Consider the following 19,889-nt stretch of genomic DNA (forward strand, 5'->3'; position numbering starts at 1 on the left):
TTTTGTGACGTCAATCACAGCCTTTTCAGGCGTGCAATGTTTGTGAACTAGATCGAAAATATAACGAGTATTTTCTGATTTCCTTAATGTAAATGGGAACTGTCGTCTTCACGCTTTCATATTTCTTCTGCAAAACTTAATGCTTGGTCAGCTCAGCCAGTTAAATAGTTAAGAAACTAATTTTCAACCAGTTTCCTCCAATTGTGAAGAATTGACTGTATCTTCATTTCCTGAGTCGCCCTATTTTTCCCCAGTGGTCAGAATTTTTTATTGTGTGCTGTCAACTAATTGCGCATGACTAACAAATCAGCACAAATGTTTACATAGTAAATGTTTTTATGCACTAATCCAAAAGTACTGTGAACGTGAACTTTGCAGTTGAAGTTGATTAAATGCAGATTGAAATTAAAATATCTTTATGACTATGTTGAGCAAAATTCAAACATGTTAATTAGAACTATGGTCGGTATAAGAATGTCATTGCAAAGAGCTAAATTGGTTCTAAAATGCAGTCCTATTCCTGAAATCTTAAAAAATTGGACTATTCTGCGAATGTACAAAGCAAGATACGCATTAGACTAAACAGCTGAAAACGCCATAGACAGCAATTGAACATGGGAAGGTAATTGTTTTTTAATTCTATATTATACCACCAGCAGTACTTGTGCACAGAGCTGCATTCTAAAGAAATATTTCTCAGTCATTGCATATTTCAAGTGTCTTCAGCAAAATCTGTGGAGTGAGAAGCTAAAGTAAAACATTCTACAGCAAAGGTTTTAGCATAAGGGAAAATCCGAATGTAAAAATGTCAGATACCAGTGTAATTGAAATGAAATGAAAATCGCTTATTGTCACGAGTAGGCTTCAATGAAGTTACTGTGAAAAGCCCCTAGTCGCCACATTCCGTCGCCTGTCCGGGGAGGCTGGTACGGGAATCGAACCGTGCTGCTGGCCTGCTTGGTCTGCTTTAAAAGCCAGCGATTTAGCCTGGTGAGCTAAACCAGCCCCTGAAACTGAGGCAACTTGCATTAGAAGGATTCCTGCTAGCACAGTTCATGCTGTCGTGGCTCATCTGAATCGATAACGTATATGGAGTAGGAGAGATAATTAACAACATGCTTTATTTGTGTGATTCATGCTCCGTTCTCGCCCCAGCAAGTGACTGCATTCAAAACATTCCAGTGCTGTTCCAGGCATGTCAGGCAAGGCAGCTGAAGGCTGGTCACTTTAGTTTTTGGATTGGGATCAGCATGATATCATAAACTGTAGTGGGGATGGGCATGAATCACAGTAAATTAGTTTCTAGTTTCTTGATTTGATCTAAAATAATAATGAACTGGTAGGTTTTTAAAAAGCATTTTCCTTGAACATATTTTACTGGTATTTTCATAACTAAAGGACGACTGATCTATTTATGTTTTATTAATGTTGCAACCTGTATTTTTTACTAATATTTTACCAAGTTAGAAGTGGCGACAAATAAATGGACTTAAAAAGAAAGCTGTAAACCTAGAAATTCCAATGCCTTTTAACTTGCAACTTCTGTGTCTTTGTTTGCTTATCGATTTTTACATTTTCATTTTTAGAGTGTGCACTGATGTTTAATTGTGGAGTCTGGCATCATCATAGTGAATGGCCAACTGAGGAGCTAGTTTATATGACGGGTGTAAATTTTAATTTTTCATGTTTGATTTTTTAAAAAAATTTATTTTAGGGTGGGGGGAAATATTACATCTTGAAGTCGTCGTCTTACTCCCTATGTCTCCCCCCCCACCCCCCTTTTCTGCTCTCCCATCCAAGAAAACCTTTTCTGCCATGCAGTACTTTGAAACAGAAGAAGTAATTATTAGTAATTAGAATTGCTACCAGCTATCGTTTGATGCTGTTTATGAACTGAGATGTTAAGTACTTAAAGGTGGTGAAGATTATTTTTCCTCCAATAGATTTCCCCAGTTCAAATTAGAAACTTGCATGTGAGGAAGTGCAGGGAAAACTGACTATTTACTCTACGAAACACAATATTAGTCGACCATGGAACTATGGACATTAGGTACCTACAAATAGGCACAGGAGATTTGAGCTGTCTGCTTTTACTGGCAGTTATATGTTCTGATGCTGAATTGCTGTGTTTTTTGCGGGGGTTATAGTATTAAGATTATTTTAACTAGCAATAATCTACTGACTGGGCTATAAAATGTATCCTATTTCTTTTTTTTCTAAATGTTTTTATTGGATTTTTGAACAAAGTATATTTGCTGTTCTGTACGCAGGATAGATATATATAAGGGCACACGCACACAAATCACGAAGGGAGAGGAGAAAATAAATTAAAAAACAGTAACAGCACGAGAGAAGTACAGAATCAAATAATGTAACTGGTGGGATATGATGCACCTGCCCAGCCGCAGCAACTCTGTACACTTGGCAAAATTATTTACACACATAAGTAGGCGTGTGTGTGTGTGTGTGTGTGTGTGTGTGTGTGTGGGGGGGGGGGGGGGGGGGGGGGGGGGGGGGATACATAAAATGTTTCCTATTTCAATGGGATAAAGTGGTGTATGTGAAACCACAAATTATTTTTTCTCACCATTCCACATTTGCCAAAAACAGATAGTAGGTACAGCCTTTGAGTCTAAGTTATTATCTGATTACTGACTGATTATTTTAAGTACCTAGTTTAAGGCCCAGATTTTCTGCCTTTTGTGTTCATTCTGCTAAGTGAGTCCCCTTAGTTCTAAATCTCTCTTATTTTCATTTGCTTTTAAAATTGTGTCCAGATCATGCCTCTACTTCTGAACTTTGTATTTTGGAGTATGCATGGAGACTTTCAGAACAACCATGTTGTGAGAATAATTTAACCTAAAGTTGCACTTTATCTAGTAAAAATTTGTCAGTTTTTTTAAAAAAGTGATATGTTGCTTACAGCCCATAAATGTTTGAAAAACTTACCTGAGAATAAGTTTGGGGAGGGAAGAGAAGAGAATGACTGCATAGTAAAAGAGATGGAGCTGTCAGACATCTAAATTACAAGGGGTCACAAGGAAACATTTGACGACAGTGAATGAGAGAGAGAGAGCAAGCCAAGTTGTATCAGGAGAGAATTTCCGAATAGAGCTTAGTGACACCTTAGCTGGGAGAGGCGAGTGTGACTGGTTGACTATAGTATCTTCAAAGACTAAGGAGAGAAAGGACAAGCGTAGACGGATAGAAAAAAAAATCAGAATCCAACTTTTAAAAAAAAAAAACCCACAGGTATTCCAATTTTAGAAACTATAATGCCCACAAAGTAATGTTTTTTTAAAAAAAGTTTATAGCATTTATGCCTTCCTACTCTCTAAGGGACCATTTTGGCAGCTTCTGCAACGTGATCTACTCCTGTTGGAATTTTAGTGTACTCTGAAAATACTTTTGCAGACCATACGTAGGGCTTGTGGAGGCAAGACGCAGGCAAAAAACTGAACATTGAAACTAAAGAATAGCTGTGATTGTTTTCAATGCAAGTGTTAAACAAGTGAGGGGATTTGGGCATGGTAGCGCAGTGGTTAGCACTGCTGCTTCACGTTGCCAAGGACCCTGGCTCGATCCTGGCCCTGGGTCACTGTCTATCTGGTTCTCAGCCCCACAACCCAAAGATATGCAGGGTAGGTGGATTGGCCACGCTAAATTGCCCCTTAATTGTGGAAAAAAGGAATTGGCGGGGATTTAAATGTGTATCACAAGGTTAGTGTTTCTGGTGATGTTTGGAATTAGTAATTTTCAGAGTGCTGGAAAAGCGTTGCTACTTCTGAAGCATACATATTTCCTGTTACATAACATTTGGAATACAGTTGTAGTAGTAGCAATGGTATTGATTTTCATCTTTGATTTGCCTAAAATTCAATGTTTACTGAAGTAATCTAACCATTTTAAAGATTATTTAAAACAATATACTAATCTTCAAGAAAAAACACTGAGGCTGGAGGTATATTGAAGCCACTGAAACTTTGATCAAGTTATAAACTTGTGGGGTTCCTCTTTTTCCCAGGTATATGGGGTCACTGCAATGGTCTTTGGTCCGTCACTTTTGGATCTAGCCGACGGTTTTACAGCCACATGATCTTCCTGCTGCTCACATTCCCCATTTATTCTGTCCATTGGGACACTGGTTTGCCTGCACCAGCAGCTGGGTTCTTTCATAGCCAACAAGTTCTGGGGTGGGACTTGAATTCTTGGCCTTCCAGCTCAGAGGCAGGCGAGCTATCCACTGAGCCACTCCATCTCTAAATTCTAAAATTATGGATCTTCTCTTAAAATGACCTGCACGTCACTGCTGCACAAAGTTGTTGGTTGGCGCTTTTCAGCTGCTATGATCCAGGTTGATAATCCCCCAGTTGGTTGGGAGAGGGCACCCAATTTTGTGTAAGCTTGCAGTGTGGGAGAGCAAATAGCTTCTGAGTTGAAGAATTAGTGATGTCCGAACTGGTATGGCCTGACATTATATAGACCTGATATTATATAGCCCTTTAAATTAGGCTGGCTGAAGTATTAATACGAGAGATTTCTACTTTAAAATATTAATGTTATCCAAAGATCATTGTTTCACAATTGTGCCAGTAATAATTTGCCCTTTAAAACCAGCTCACACCCCCAAAAATGTTTCCTTATTCATTTACACATCTGTGGTCGATGAGTATTGTGCAGACGTGGCAACAAGTTCAACAGCAGCAACCTGAATTTATATTCGCACTTTTGATGGTGTAAAATGTTTCGAGGTGCTTCACAAGACTATTGATATGGAACAAAATTTGACACTGAGACATGAGATACCAAAGTAGGAGGAGGTTGGTTTTGAAGAGCATCTTAAAGGAGGATCGAGTGTTGAGAGGGGGACATGCTGGAGGAATGAAATTCCAGAACTTGGGGCCTAGGCAGCCATTGGTGGAATGATGAAATTGGAAATGTGCAAGGGATCAGAATTGAGAAGCTCCCAGGATCTTGGGCTGGAGAAAATTGCAACGCTGGGGAGGAGTGGTACTATTGAGGAACCGTCAAACCAGCATGAGAATTTTTAAATTGAGGTGTTGCTGAGCCGTGTGGGTCCATTAGCATAATGTTGATGTGTGAACAGTAATTGATTCAGGTTAGGATACAGGTAACAGATTTCAGATGAGCTGAAGTTTTTACAGGATTGAAAGTGGGAGTCTGACCAATGATGCCACTTGTCACTGTGCAGTCTTGTAACTTGGGGTAGCAATAATATCCTGAGAGCCAAGATAAATAAAATAATCGGATATAAATATTGGGAAATTTTTATCCAACATACTTCTGACTTATCCAGTCGAGAACTGTTTCATTATGACACCACAATGTGTAAGTTTGCAGATTCCAGCAGCAGTACGTTTGCCGATGACACACAGGTTGGGGGAGTTGTAGATAGTGTTGAGGGTTGTTGCAGGTTACAACAGGACATTGACAGGATGCAGAGCTGGGCTGAGAAGTGGCAGATAAATGCTGGATAAATGTGAAGTGATTCATTTTGGAAGGTCGAATTTGAATGCTGAATACAGGGTTAAAGGCAGGATTCTTGGAAGTGTGGAGGAACAGAGGGATCTTGGGGTCCACATACATAGATCCCTCAAAGTTGCCACCAAGGTTGATAGGGTTGTTAAGAAGGCGTATGGTGTGTTGGCTTTCATTAACAGGGGGATTGAGTTTAAGAGCCGCGAGGTTTTGCTGCAGCTTTATAAAACCTGGGTTAGACCACACTTGGAATATTGTGTCCAGTTCTGGTCGCCTCATCATAGGAAGGATGTGGATGCTTTGGAGAGGGTGCAGAGGAGATTTACCAGGATGCTGCCTGGGCTGGAGGGCATGTCTTATGAATAAAGGTTGAGGGAGCTAGGGCTTTTCTCACTGGAGCGAAGAAGGAAGAGAGGTGACTTGACAGATGTGTACAAGGTGATGAGAAGCATGGATAGAGGAGATAGCCGGAGACTTTTCCCCAGGGCGGAAATGGCTGTCACGAGAGGACATAATTTTAAGGTGATTGGAGGAAGGCATAGGGGAGATGTCAGAGGTAGGTTCTTTACACAGAGTGGTGGGTGCATGGAATGCAGTGGTGGAGTCGGTCATTAGGGACATTTAAGCGACTCTTGGACAGGCATATGGACAGCAGTAAATTGAGGGGGTGTAGATTAGGCTGATCTTAGATTAGGATAAATGGTCAGCACAACATCGTGGGCCGAAGGGCCTCTACTGTGCTGTACTGTTCTATGTTGTATGTTCTGATGTGAAACTCAACTCTTTTCTTATGTAGGTTGTGGATAAATAAATGGAGTTCAATTTCAGATTTATAATGGCATTATGAAACTTAAACTTTCTTATGATGCTCTAAGGTTAATCGTTCAATCATATTTAATTTATCTGATTCAAAAAATGCTAATTACATAAATTTAACAGTGCTTTGCAGACCAAATTAAATTTGCAAGTTGTAGTAGTTACTTAACTGGTCTAAATTGCTTTGCAGGTTATGAAACAGATAAATGCCGAATTAGGACAGCTCTGCCAAAAGTCTGAAGTATTTTTGATATTTTGGGACCCAAGTGTAACCCAAATCTATATAAATACTATCTTAAATGGTAGACAAAACAATTGAATTGCCAGACTTGCATCGTTGTACTATTATTCATGTGGAAAAAATGACAAAGCACATTGACTGCCAGCTGAACTATATAAATACAACCGATTTGTGTCATGCAGCTAAACTTCTCTGTTTTACTTGCAGATTTCTGCTTTTGTTTCCTGGCTGTCCTACAGATCAGTTATATTATTTTAACACACAAATGTAAAGAGATCGAGAACAAATTGTTGCTGCCTGATTATCTGTCCCAGTGCAGTGCATGGTGGATGTAGAATGGTTTAGGGCCTCACTGTTCTCCACTGCCCCCTGTTTAATTTGCCAATTTTCTGCTGTTACTGAAGTATGTTGATGCTCATCACTAACTGCTTCTGAGTGCGTGTTATTTAAGGGATCCTTGAGTGTTGGTAGGCTCTTTAGCAATGAAGGCATCCTGGCTGAACCTGACCTTGTTCAGTTCTTCTCTTTACCTAATTCTTCTCTTTGCCTAACCTGGTGTTGCTGAATCCAGTTATAGAGCTTTTTCTTTTACATTAACAAAGTAAAAGATTAGCAAACTGCAAAAGAGTCAGACATGGGGCAATCTGGGTCTGCATGGCTATGTGCTGAATAAATACATGTTCTTTTTCCCATTATCTTTCAACGTCAAAGAAAACTTGCCAAATATCTAATTTTTTTTCTGCAGTGAATTATTTTATTGAGGTATTAGTATAATCCGAACTGGGATAGCTTCAGAACCAGGTGCCTTTCCCATTTGAGTCCAATTTGATTTCTTTAATCTATAAGATAGTAAGTTCCTAGGCAAGAAAAGCATTAATCTCACATAGACAGCTGATCAATGGCCTCCCCATTGATAGCTGCTTTCTTGAGAAAGTTTTGGAAATGGCCAGATTATCTTTTCAATATGTGATTTTTATCTGAAGAGAGTGATTTCATCAGTGCTCTTAATTGGATAGAGTTATCCAATTGTGGGTCAAGACTGGTTTATAAGTATTATAATGCATCATGAGATTCTGATTGATGTAGGACCATAATTTATCTGTAACTTGCTCCAGTAGATGTCATACACAGACCTTAGTTCAATCTGGACTTTGTTTTTTATTCATTCATATGATGTGGGTGCAACTGGCTGGGCCAGCATTTATTGTCCATCTGAGTGACTTGTTAGACAATTTCAGAGGACATTTTAAGAGTTAACTAGATTGCCGTGGAGCTGGAGTCTCGTGTAGGCCGGATAAGGATAAAGGACATTAATGAACCAGGTGGGTTTTTACGCCAATTGACAATTGTGGTCGTCATTCGACTTTTAATTCCAGATTTTCATTGAATTCAAATTTCACCATTGCACTGGTAGGATTTGAACCCAGGTACCCAGAGTATTACCCTGGGTCTCTAGATTATTAGTCCAGTGACTGTACCACTGCACTACCACCTTCCCTTTACAGATATTATCAAGCACTTGATGAATGTCTTGATAAATGCAGGTGTTGTTTTTCATCATCTTCCCTTTTTAGATCATTTTCATTCAACCAGTCCTGCTGTTTGTGGATTTTTTTGTGTGCCCACAACATCTAAAGCTGCATTCTGGATTACATCTTTGAAGCAGTTCCAGTCCATTTCAGTATCACCAGAAGATGCATTGACAGTGATAATGTTTTTTTAAATAACCGTGCAAAGTGTTTACCTTGAGCAAACAATATGCTCATACTCAATAGATTTTTTGCCTTGTTTTAATGTAAATTTTTACTTGTAAGCGAAGCAGTGGTCAATTCAACGTCTCTGATGATTGTGACATTGTGTATTTTTTTTCTTCACTGGCTAAGTTGTAATTAATGCCAGTAAATAAACACATGAAACCACCAGAAAAGCCCCCAAATTGTGTCTCCATCCAGTGGAAATATATGTGGTGCAAGAGAATAAACTTCAGTATAAAAAGAATCAAAAAGAATAATGGGACTAATTGGGAACTTTCCATTCATTGTTTTCTGAAATTCTGCATCAATAATGGTGCCCATTCCACTGACATCCTGCACCCCCACCCCAGTTGGGGTCTTGGGTGAGTCCACCCTCCTCTAAACTCTTTTGATCCCCAACCCATAGTGGTTAAACAGATTAATACGACCCACCAACTTGTCAATGCAAACGTTTGATATGATCTCTGTTCATGATTAATTCAGAAATATCACCTTCGCGAAATGCAATTAGTTGCTTTCTGGACACGAGTTTCATTATATTGACAAAAATGCTTGTGTTTAAAAACTAAAAATTAGTCTGGGTGATGTTGGGGAAGAATTGTCGTACTTGGAACACCAGATTTTAAGCTCAGCAAAATAATTTTTAAAATGTGATTGGATCTAGTTAGCTGGGTGATTTGGCTGAGCTGGCTGATCTGTGGGTCATTGCCTTCTGCTTCCGTATCAAGCCTGCATTAATTTTTTGGACCCAATACCATCTTGAGACTGACCAGAAACATTGCTTCATGCCACAGCTATATGTTGTAGCTGGTTCGATAATAGTGGTAAAGCTTAAAGTAGTGTTAACAGGCTGTTACAAATTTAATTGGGTTAAATCCAACTGTAAAATTAACAACGTTACAGCAGCGTGGGCACCACATTTGAATGCTTGTAGGTTTTATGTAGATCTATAATTTGAGTTTGAAATGCATCTCACATTTCTGCTTTCAAAACTTAGACTGATCAACATTTAATAATCTTGTCTGAAGACACCAAGCAATATTGAATCATATTTTTTATCTTGAACTGATGGTTATTTTGCAACATGTTATGGTTTTTACACCAGTGAAAGTGAACCAGTAAGTAGGCTTGCCATGCTGCTCTTCACTCTGTGCTCTTTGTTCAAGCATTGATTTAAACAATCTAAACTCAAATATATCAGAAATTGATTGCAGAGGAGAAATAAAAGTAGTCAAAAAGATTTGGTGTATGGTGGTGTGGGGGGGAGGGGATTCTTTCTCAGAAATTGATTTTAAATAATTACATTGTGGGATTGTATGATTTCTTTTTTAAATATTTGATCTGTGAACCTCTCCTTTTTCTCTTCTCAGTTCAAGTCGGTTTTTAGGTCCTATTCGCAGGACTTTGTTCCTCACCATCACACCTCTGCATCTCCTTCTCTCTGCACTATCACCTCCCACTTTCCAGCTGTGCACCAATCGAGGAGCTCCGATCTAACTTTACCGGGCTCGGCTGGCATAGTGAAAGCTACGGAACTGCTGGACTGCTCTCATGACAATGCAAAGCCTGTTCCTGTCTGCCTCCCTCCTGAAACTGCTTTTCCCACCTCTCTCCAAATTTCTTCGGTGAGAACTACTTATGAATGCTTTTGTGCTTTACAAATCCTGCATTCTTACTAAAACTCTCCAAAACCTCTGGTTGATTGGGTTTGGCAATTTGGTTGATGTCTTTACAATGATTCCCCCCCATTTCAGCTTGCTTCGAATGTCCATTTGTATGCTATCCATTCAAATGAAATCCTTTGCTTCAGAAAAGTTATTTATAAAAAGGGGCTCTTTGTAAGAACTCACTTTAGCATTTTAAGGCATACGATATACCGGTAAGAAAAATGCAGTTTTGGTATTGTCGATGATTTGGATTCTTTTGAGAATCTTTCACATTCCTTACTGTGGAATCACGTGAGCAATTGCATAGGGTAAAGGATAAACCATGCAGGGTCAAATTTCATATGTTCGTAACCAGCTTTAACCCTGAACCCTTAACCATAGCGTGTCCACACTTAGTACGCAAACTGCTCTTGGGTTGTAAAATGCTAAAGTTGTTCAGTTGAGATATAGACCCATACTCACCAGGAACTGCACGGAGTCACAAACCAATGGACTTGCCTTATAATATATTTGAGGGATAATGAAGAGACAAAATAGCTTAAATTTATGCATAAGGGAGCATGAAGAGACATGTAGAGCGAGAAGAGCCTAGAAGTAAGAAATACAGGATACTGAGGAATGTGAATAGGTCAGGTTACAATGTTCATACGGTATGTGAAAAATATTGGAAATAAAGGCGAGGAACCAGAGGCACTAAAAGTAATGGAAGGTACTGTTGTAACCTTAATGGAAACGTGGCTGTAATTATTGTAAGATTTTGAATTAAATTGTCCTGGCTTTACAATCCCAAAGTTGGCAGGATATGGTTGAAGTTTGTACAAACATTCACTGCCGAGACCTCTAAATTTCCATTTATGAAGGTTATTCAGACACTAGTACAAGAGAAATGGCAATAAAGTTTGTTGATATCACCACATTTTGGGCATGGTCTTTTATGAGGAAGAAACTTAACTACTTCACCAATATTGTTTAGTGAAGGAAACCCACCATCCTTATTCTGTCTTGCTTATAGATGAATCCAGTCCCCCATATAGCATCACCGAACGGTTACAGTACTGAAGGAGATCATTTGGCCCTTCGTGATGATGCTGTGTCTGCAAGAACCACTTGGTTGGTCCCACTTTCCTGTCCTTTCCCTGTAGCCCTGCAATTTCTTTCACTTCAGGTGCTTACTCAAGTCCCTTTTGATGGCCCCAATTGCCAGGTTTCCCCACCCCAAACAGTGCATTCCAGATCCTAACCACTGTATATGCTTCCTTGTGTTGCCATTGGTTCTTATGCAAGTCGCCTTAAATCTGCATGCTGTGGTTTCCGACGCTTCCTCCAATGGGAACCATTTCTCTGTCTTCTTGTACTAGACCTCTTGTGATTTTGAATACTTCTATCAGATCTTCCCTCAACCTTCTCTATGTGGATGGGGGGGGGTCACCAATCTATCCTTGTAACTGAACTCCCTCATTCCTTCCTAAAGTATAATATACAGTGCATCAATCAAGGCTGAACCAGAGATTTATAAAAGTTCATCGTAACAACCCTGTCAACTCTAAATTGACCTGCATCAAAGTACTACTTGGAATGAACAAATTAATGTTGCATCCTGAGAATATGGGTCGAGCAGGGTGGTTAGAATTTGTGCACATGGGTTATTGAGGCATTGGATGTGCAATGGCTATCGAGGCAAATATTAAATCCATTTAAACGGGAATTAGGTAAAAGCTTGAAAAGCTGCATGGAAATGGGATTTAAATGGCTAGCATCAGCATGGACAGGATGACCGTCTGCTATAATTTCTGTGATCCTATAACTTGCCTGATGATGGTGTTTGGCTCACCAGTCTGCGACCCCCCCCAAAAAAAATAAATGCAAAATGCTTAGCAACTATAAACTCTTTTGGTCTACAGTTGAGTTGTTTACATAAGCAAATTGTTTAATTTAAATTATCGACAATGTAAGTAACACAGTAAAGTAAATATTTAGTGGTTTAAAATGATCAGAAAATTTGAATTAAGCAGTTTTGAATTGGGGGAAAAAAGCTGGAGATTCAGTAAAACAGCTTGTCGTTGCTTATTCTGAGAAATTGTTGGGTGTTGGTAATGCCACTAGGCAGGGGTAGTTTCTCACAATTGATGTAGCTGCTTTTCAGCTGACTGTACATATTTAAAGCCTATTTAGAAAATACGTTTGCAATATCTTGTTACCTTTCTAGTGCTAATGAAGAGCTCATGATCTTGTGGATTCTTTTCTTGCATTGAAATTTTCACCACAGGCTGCTGAGTAAAACTATAAAACCATAAGACATAGGAGCAGAATTAGGCCATTTGGCCCATCGAGTCTGCTCCGCCATTCAATCATGGCTGATATTTTTCTCATCCCCATTCTCCTGCCTTCTCCCCATAGCCCCTCATCCTCTTATTAATCAAGGACCTATCCATCTCTGTCTTAAAGACACTCAGTGATTTGACCTCCACTGCCTTCTGCGACAATGAGTTTGACAGATTCATCACCCTCTGGCTGAAGAAATTCCTCCTCCTCTCACTAATTTCCCAATTTGCGTCGCACAACTGGGCAGTACAAGTCCAACTAGTACAAAAATACTCCTGGGTATTGCAATCTTTGATTCATTGTGATTAGATATACAAACATAAGGTATCATTTGATTAAATAACTGAGAAGCAGTACTTTGTTTCTTCAATAGCGCAGCTAAGCAACAATCCTCAATAAGCAGGGTGGATTTTATTATTCAGCTAGATTTTAATACATCTGTTGTCAGGTTATTATGTTTATGTAGATATGATGGATGTTGCATTATACAAAGAAGTCCTTCGGAAAGTTCAGGATATATTCTGGAAAACTAGTGTACAGGTATATAATTGAGGAATAAAACTTCCCATCAAGTTCCTTTGTTAACTCTTTGCAGTTTAAAAAGCAAACTTGCCCTATCTTTGCCTCAATTTTTATATGGCGCTCTTTCAACTAAAAGAACCCACTTCAAAGCTACTATTTTGTTGACGTTCTACTTGGTTCATTAACGTATCAAAACCACTTCTTACTGTTATTGTAGGCCCTTGCACTCCAATCACATCAATCATAACCCCACCAGCCTGTTTTCCAGTACATGAGTAATATGACAGTGATATTACCAAAAAATATATAATTCTTCATTTTCCTGACAAAAAAATAAACTGCTGAAATATTGCATTAATCAGACGAGTTCTCAAGTCCAATGTCAAGTTAACTTGCAGTTTGCCAAATTTTAGCTTGCAATCCAGATAATTTATGAAATTCCATCTATGGGGTTAGTTTTTTTCTGTTTCTAAGAATGCTCTTGATTTTGAAATTATAGGTGGGTTAGACTTTTGTCTTTGGTAAGATTTTAGAATCCATTATTAAGAAGACATTGCAGAGTATTTGGAAGTGCATGGTAAAATTGGGCTGCATCAATACGGCTTTGTCAAGCGCAGGTCATGCCTGACAAATCTGTTAGAATTCTTTGAGGCGATAACGAGGCAGTTAGACAAAGGAGGGCCAGTGGACATGATCTTTTTGGATTTCCAGAAGGCCTTTGACAAGGTGCCATACAGGAAGCTGCTAAATAAGATAAGAGCCCATGGTGTTAGAGGGAAGGTACTGACATGGATAGAGGATTGGTTGACTGGTAGAGAGTGGAGATAAAGGGTCTTTTTCAGGATGGCAACTGGTGACTATTGGTGTTCTGCAGGGGTCAGTGTTGGGACCACAGCTATTCACAATATACATTATGATCTGGAAGAAGGAACTGAGGGCATTGTTGCCACCGTTGCATATGCAACCAAGATATGGAAAGGGTCAGGTCGTGTTGAGGAAGCGGGAGGCTGCAGAAGGTCTTGGACAGACTAGAAGAGTGGGCAAAGAAGAGGCAGATGGAATACAATGTGGGAAAGTGTGAGGTTATGCACTTTGGTGGGATGAATAGAGGCATAGACTATTTTCTAAATGGGGAAAATCTTGGAAATCTGAAGCACAAAGGAACTGAGGAGTCATAGATGTTTACAGCCTAGAAACAGGCCCTTTGGCCCAGCTTTTCCACATTGTTTCTATCACTAAGCTAGTCCCACATTTGGCCCATATCCCTCTGTACCCACCCTGACCACGGAACTGTCTAAATGCTTTTTAAAAGACAACATTGTACCCACCTCTACCTCTGCCTCTGGCAGCCTGTTCCAGATGCTGACCACCCCCTGTGAAGAAATTTCCCCTCTGGTCTCTTTTGTATCTCTCCCCTCTCACCTTAAAACCTATGCCCTCTAGTTCTAGAGTCTTGGTTCAGGATTCTCTTAAGGTTAACATGCAGGTTCAGTTGCAGATTTTTGAGCGGGCTGGAATACAAGAGCAGGGTTATGCTGCTGAGGCTGTATAAGGCTCTGGTCAGACCCCATTTGGAATATTGTGAGCAGTTTTGGGCCCTGTATCAAAGGAAGGATGTTCAGAGGAGGTTCACAAGAATGATCCCGGGAATGAAGCACTTCTGAGGCTGAGGACTCTGGGTCTGTATTTGATGGAGTTTAGAAGAATGAAGGGGGGGGGGCGGGTTCTTATTTAAACTTGGCGAATACTGAGAGGCTTAGGTAGAGAAGGATGTGGAGAAGATGTTTCCACTCTTGGAGAGACAAAAATCCGCAGGCACAGCTGGGACTGAAGAGATTATCCTTTAAAACTGAGATGAGGAGGAATTTCTTTAGCCAGAGGATAGTGAATCTGTGGAACCTATTGCCACAAAAGGCTGTGGAGGCCAAGTCACTGAGTATCTTTAAGACCGAGATAAGGGCGGCGCGGTGGTTAGCATTGCTGCCTCACGGTGCCAAGGTCCCATGTTTGATTCCGGCTCTGGGTCACTATCTGTGTGGAGTTTGCATATTCTCCCCGTGTTTGCGTGGGTTTTGCCCCCACAACCCAAAGATGTGCAGGGTAGGTGGATTTTCCATATCTTTTTATTAAAACAGTAAAAAAAATATACAAGACCAAACTGTACAAACACTAATTTTGTGTTGGAAAAATAGGGTACACTCCCCTCAGTACCAACATACGGGAGGGTGGGTAGGATACTCTGATTATTAAAACAGTTCACAACACAGTTGTACTAAAAAACAAATGGTACGAGCACTAAACTTTGTGCTGGAGACCAGACACCCTCGCTTCTGTACCAACAGAAGGGAAAGGAAGGAGGTGGTGGGGAGAGGGGGGAAAAGGAGGGTGGTGGGGAGGGAGGGAGTTGGTGGATGCTAAATTGCTCCTTAATTGAAAAATGAATTGGGTACTCTAAATCTATTTTTAAAAAGATAGAGATAGATAGGCTCTTGATTAATAAGTGGATCAGGGGTTACAGGGAGAAGGCAGAATAATGGGGATGAGAGACCTAACAGCCATGATCGAATGGTGTGCAGGCTCAATGGGCTGAATGACCTAATTATGCTCCCGAATCTAATGGTTTCTTTTTGAGTTTTGAGATTTAATTTCATTTTTTCTCATTTGGTTTTACCGAATTAATTGCTTTAGTTTAGTGAAAGTCTGTGCCAAGAAACAGGATTCATGGGGAAAGGAATTACGGCATGTTGAATCATGGTCACAAATTTCCAGGTGCTATCAGATTACGTTAATAGCAAGCAATTTGTGAACGCTTTGGGTATTTTTATAACAGGTTCCTTGTAGATGGATCAGTTAAGCCTGATCAGTGAAAATCCTAATTGTTCACTTTTGCCTATGTAGCTTTCTAGGAATGGAAATGTTTGTCCTTGGCATCTGTTAATTGCACATGGCTGGCTGATTGAATCATTGCTGATCTGTAATTCTGTGAAAACAATTTCATGAATTTACTGCCTGAAGCCCTGCCTGTTTTCTTAAATGTGCAGCTCTAACACAACGCGGACCTGATCGATATCTACAAATAATTTGCAATGTTCATTGATTAATTTTTAAAGTTTGTTCTAATAATTTTGAAGAATACATATACTTCATACAAAAGATATGTATTTTTTTGGGGGGATGCTAGAACAGCGTTTGCTGCCCAGCCCTTGAGAAGATGGTGGTGAGTTGCCTTCTTAACGCGCTGAAGTCCATGTGGTTTAGGTACACCCACAGTGCTACTAGGGAGGGAGTTACAGGATTCTGACCCAGTCATGATGGTGAGGCACTTTCAGCGGAACTCCAGGTGATGTATTTGCTGCCCTTGTCCTTCTCGATGGTTGTGATCATGAATTTGGAAGGTGCTGCCTAACGAGTTTTGGTGAGTTCCTGCTGTGAATCTTGTAGATGATACACACGCTGCCACTATGCGTCGATGGTAGCAAGAGTGTGGAAGGGGTGGCAATCAAGCGGGCTGCTTTGTCCTGGATGGTGTCGAACCTATTGAGGGTTGTTGGAGCTGCACTCATTCAGGCAAGTGAGGAGTATTCTATACACTCCTGACTTGTGCCTTGCAGATGGTGGGCAGGCTTTGGGGTCAGGAGGTGAGTTACCTGCTGCAGGATTCCTAGTCTCTGACCTGGTCTTGTAGCTACAGTATTTATATGGCTAGTTCAGTTCAGTTTATGGTCAAGTTTAACCCCCATGATGTTGTTGGTGGGGGGATTCAATGATGGTAATATCATTGAATGTCAAAGGGCGATGGTTTGAGTCTCTCTTATTGGAGATGATCATTGCCTGGCACTTGTGTGGCACGAATGTTACTTTCCACATGTCAGCCCAAACCTGGATATTGTCCAGGTCTTGCTACATTTGCATGTGGACTGCTTCAGTATCTGAAGAGTAGCGAATGGTTCTGAACATTATGCAATCATCAATGAACATTCTCACATCCGACCTTATGTTGGAAGGAAGGTCATCGGTGAAGCTGCTGAAGATGGTTGGGCTGAGGACACTACCCTCGGGAACTCTTGAAGTGATGTCCTGGGACTGAGGTGTCTCGCCTCCAACAACTACAGCCATCTTCCTTTATACTAGGTATGACTCTAACCAGTCGAGAGTTTTCCTCCTGATTCCCATTGACTCAGTTTTGCTACGGCTCCTTGATGCCACATTTGGTCAAATGCTGCTTCGTTGTCAAGGGCAATCACTTTCGCCTCTGGAATTCAGCTCTTTTGTTCATGTTTGAACCAAGGCTAATGAGTCCAAGAGCTGAGTGACTGTTGTGTTTAGTGAGTGTTTAGCTTTACTGGAACAGCTTGGCTAGGGGCATGTGGCATGTTTTGGAGCAGAAGTCTTCAGTACTATTGCCTGAATATTGTCAGGGCCCAGTACCTTCAGCCATTTCTTGATATGACATGGAGTGAATCGAATTGGCTAATTGGCATCTATGATGCTGGGGACCTCTGGAGGACACCAAGATTTATCATCCACTCGGCATTTCTGGTTGAAAACTTTTGCGAATTCTTCAACCTTGTGCTTGGCTCCTCCATCATTGACGATGGGGATATTCGTGGAGCCTCCTCCTCCAGTGAGTTATTTAATTGTCCAGCACCATTCCGAACTGCAGGGCTTAGATCTGATCCGTTGATTGTGGGATTGCTTGGCTCTGTCTATCACTTGTGGCTTTTGTTGTTTGGCATGCAAGTAGTCCTGTGTTGTAGCTTCACCAGGTTGTCAACTAATTTTTCAGTATGCATGGTGCTTCTCTTGGCATGCCCTCCTGCACTCAACATTGAACCAGGGTTGATCCCCTGGATTGGTGGTAATGATAGAGTGGAAGATATGGGGTGAAAAATATGGAGTGGAAGATTAGAGGCAACACGGTAGCATAGTGGTTAGTACAGTTGCTTCACAGCTCCAGGATCCCAGGTTTGATTCCCGGCTGGGTCACTGTCTGTGGAGTCTGCACGTTCTCCCCGTGTCTGCGTGGGTTTCCTCCCACAGTCCAAAGATGTGCGGGTTAGGTGGATTGGCCATGCTAAATTACCCTTGGTGTCCAAAAAGGTTAAGTGTGGGTTACGGGCATAGGGTAGATACGTGGGCCTGAGTAGGGTGCTCTTCGTAAGAGCTGGTGCAGACTCGATGGGCCGAATGGCCTCCTCCTGCACTATAAATTCTATGATCTACGATATACCGGGCCATGAAGTTACAGATTGTGGCCGAGTATAATTCTGCTGATGGCCTCCACAGGGTCTCAAGTGTGATGACTTGCTAGATCTGTTTTGCACAATTGTAGTGCCTCACAACACAATGGATGGTATCCTCAATGTGATGACAGTTCTTCGTGTCCCTAAGGATCGTGCGGTGGTCACTCCTACCGATACTGTTATGGACAGATGTATCTGTGGCAGGCAAGTTGGTGTGGATGAGGTCAAGTATGTTTTTCCCTCTTGGTTTCCTCACCACCTGTTGCAGACCGAGTTTAGCAATTATGTCCTTTAAGACCCTTGGCAGCTCGGTCAGTAGTGGTGCTACCGAGCCATTTTTTGTGACATGAGACATTGAAGAGCGGTTTGTGCTCTTGTCATCCTTGGTGTCTCCTGATATTCAGCATGGAGCAGACCTGATTCATCAGCTAAAGGTCAATGGTAAGTGGTAATCAGCAGGAATTTCCTTGTCAATGTTTGACCTAAAACTGAAGCTTTATGGGGGTCCAGAGTCAATGTTGATGAACCCCAGGGCAACTGTATACCACTGTGCCACTACCTCTCTGAGGCTGTCTTGCCAGTGGGGCAGCACAGTGGTTGGCATAGTTGCTTCACAGCTCCAGGGTCCCAGGCTCGATTCCCAGCTTGGGTCACTTTCTGTGCGTAGTCTGCACGTTCTCCCTGGGTCTATGTGGGCTTCCTCCGGGTGCTCCGGTTTCCTCCCACAGTCCAAAGATGTGCATGTTAGGTGGATTGGCCATATTAAATTGCCCGTAGTGTTCAAAAAGATTAGGTGCGGTTACTGGTTGTGGGATAGGGTGGAGGTGTGGGGTTAGGTGGGTTGGTCTTTCCGGTGCGGATTCGATGGGCCAAATGGTCTCCTTCTGCACTGTAAGTTCTCTGTTTATGTGAATGGGGACAGTGGTGTCTGGGACATTGTCTGTAAGGCATGATTCTGTGAGTATGACTACATCAGGCTGCTGCTTGACTAGTCTGTGAGACAGCTCTCTCCGTTTTGGCACAAGCCCCCAGATGTGAGTAAGGAGAACTTTGCAAGGTTGACGGGGCTGGGTTTGCCGTTGTTGTTTCCAGTGCCTGGGTTGATGCCGGGTGGTCCGTCCGGTTCCTTTCATTTTAATTGACTTTGTAGCGTTTTGATGCAACTCAGTGGCTTACAAGGGCGTTTCAGAATCAACCACGTTGCTGTGGATCTGGAGTCACATGTGGGCCATACCTGGTAAGAATGGTAGATTTCCTTCCCTAAAGGACATTAGTGAACCAGCTGGGGTTTTTTTTTACAACAATCGACAGTGGTTTCGTGGTTATCATTAGACTTTTAATTCAAGATATTTATTGAATTCAGTTTCCACCACTTGCCATGGTGAGATTTGAATCCAGGTCCCCAGAGTATTACCCTGGATTTATGGATCACCGGTCCTGTGATAATGCCACTGCCTCCCCTTATAATGTCCTCCCTTATAATCTTATGTATAGCAGTCGGTTATTAAAGTTAACATTTCTACAAGATGGAGGCCAGCTTGAGAAACCACAATAGCAAATGGATGGTGACCAATCTGATAGACTGGTGAATAATCATGGCTCAAGAGTTCTATTTCAAACATGGATACCTATGCTCACAGACTGATTCTGATTGTGTGTAAAGCAAGATCAATGTTGACATTGACATTGGCCATTGAAATTTATCTCAGCCACATTAGCTAATGACCCAAAGGCTGGCCTGTGGTGAGGTTACCTATGCTATTGATACTGTAGTGAACTCAGTGAATGAAATGTTATGTGTGCAAAGTATTTGTTATGCGTTGTT

The 19,889-nt window shown here is 41.2% G+C and overlaps 1 protein-coding gene across 1 annotated transcript in view; it reads left to right on the forward strand.

Annotated features, from left to right (window-relative positions):
* Window positions 1–19,889, forward strand: part of LOC119955682 (rap guanine nucleotide exchange factor 1-like) — a 207,799-nt gene that overhangs the window by 139,165 nt on the left and 48,745 nt on the right. The window contains 1 exon segment of the mRNA XM_038782122.1: window positions 9,681–9,935. Within this exon segment, the coding sequence (XP_038638050.1) occupies window positions 9,681–9,935 (255 nt within the window).

The sequence above is a fragment of the Scyliorhinus canicula genome, chromosome 21 (assembly GCF_902713615.1).
Source record: "Scyliorhinus canicula chromosome 21, sScyCan1.1, whole genome shotgun sequence".
Taxonomy (NCBI): Eukaryota; Metazoa; Chordata; class Chondrichthyes; order Carcharhiniformes; family Scyliorhinidae; genus Scyliorhinus; species Scyliorhinus canicula.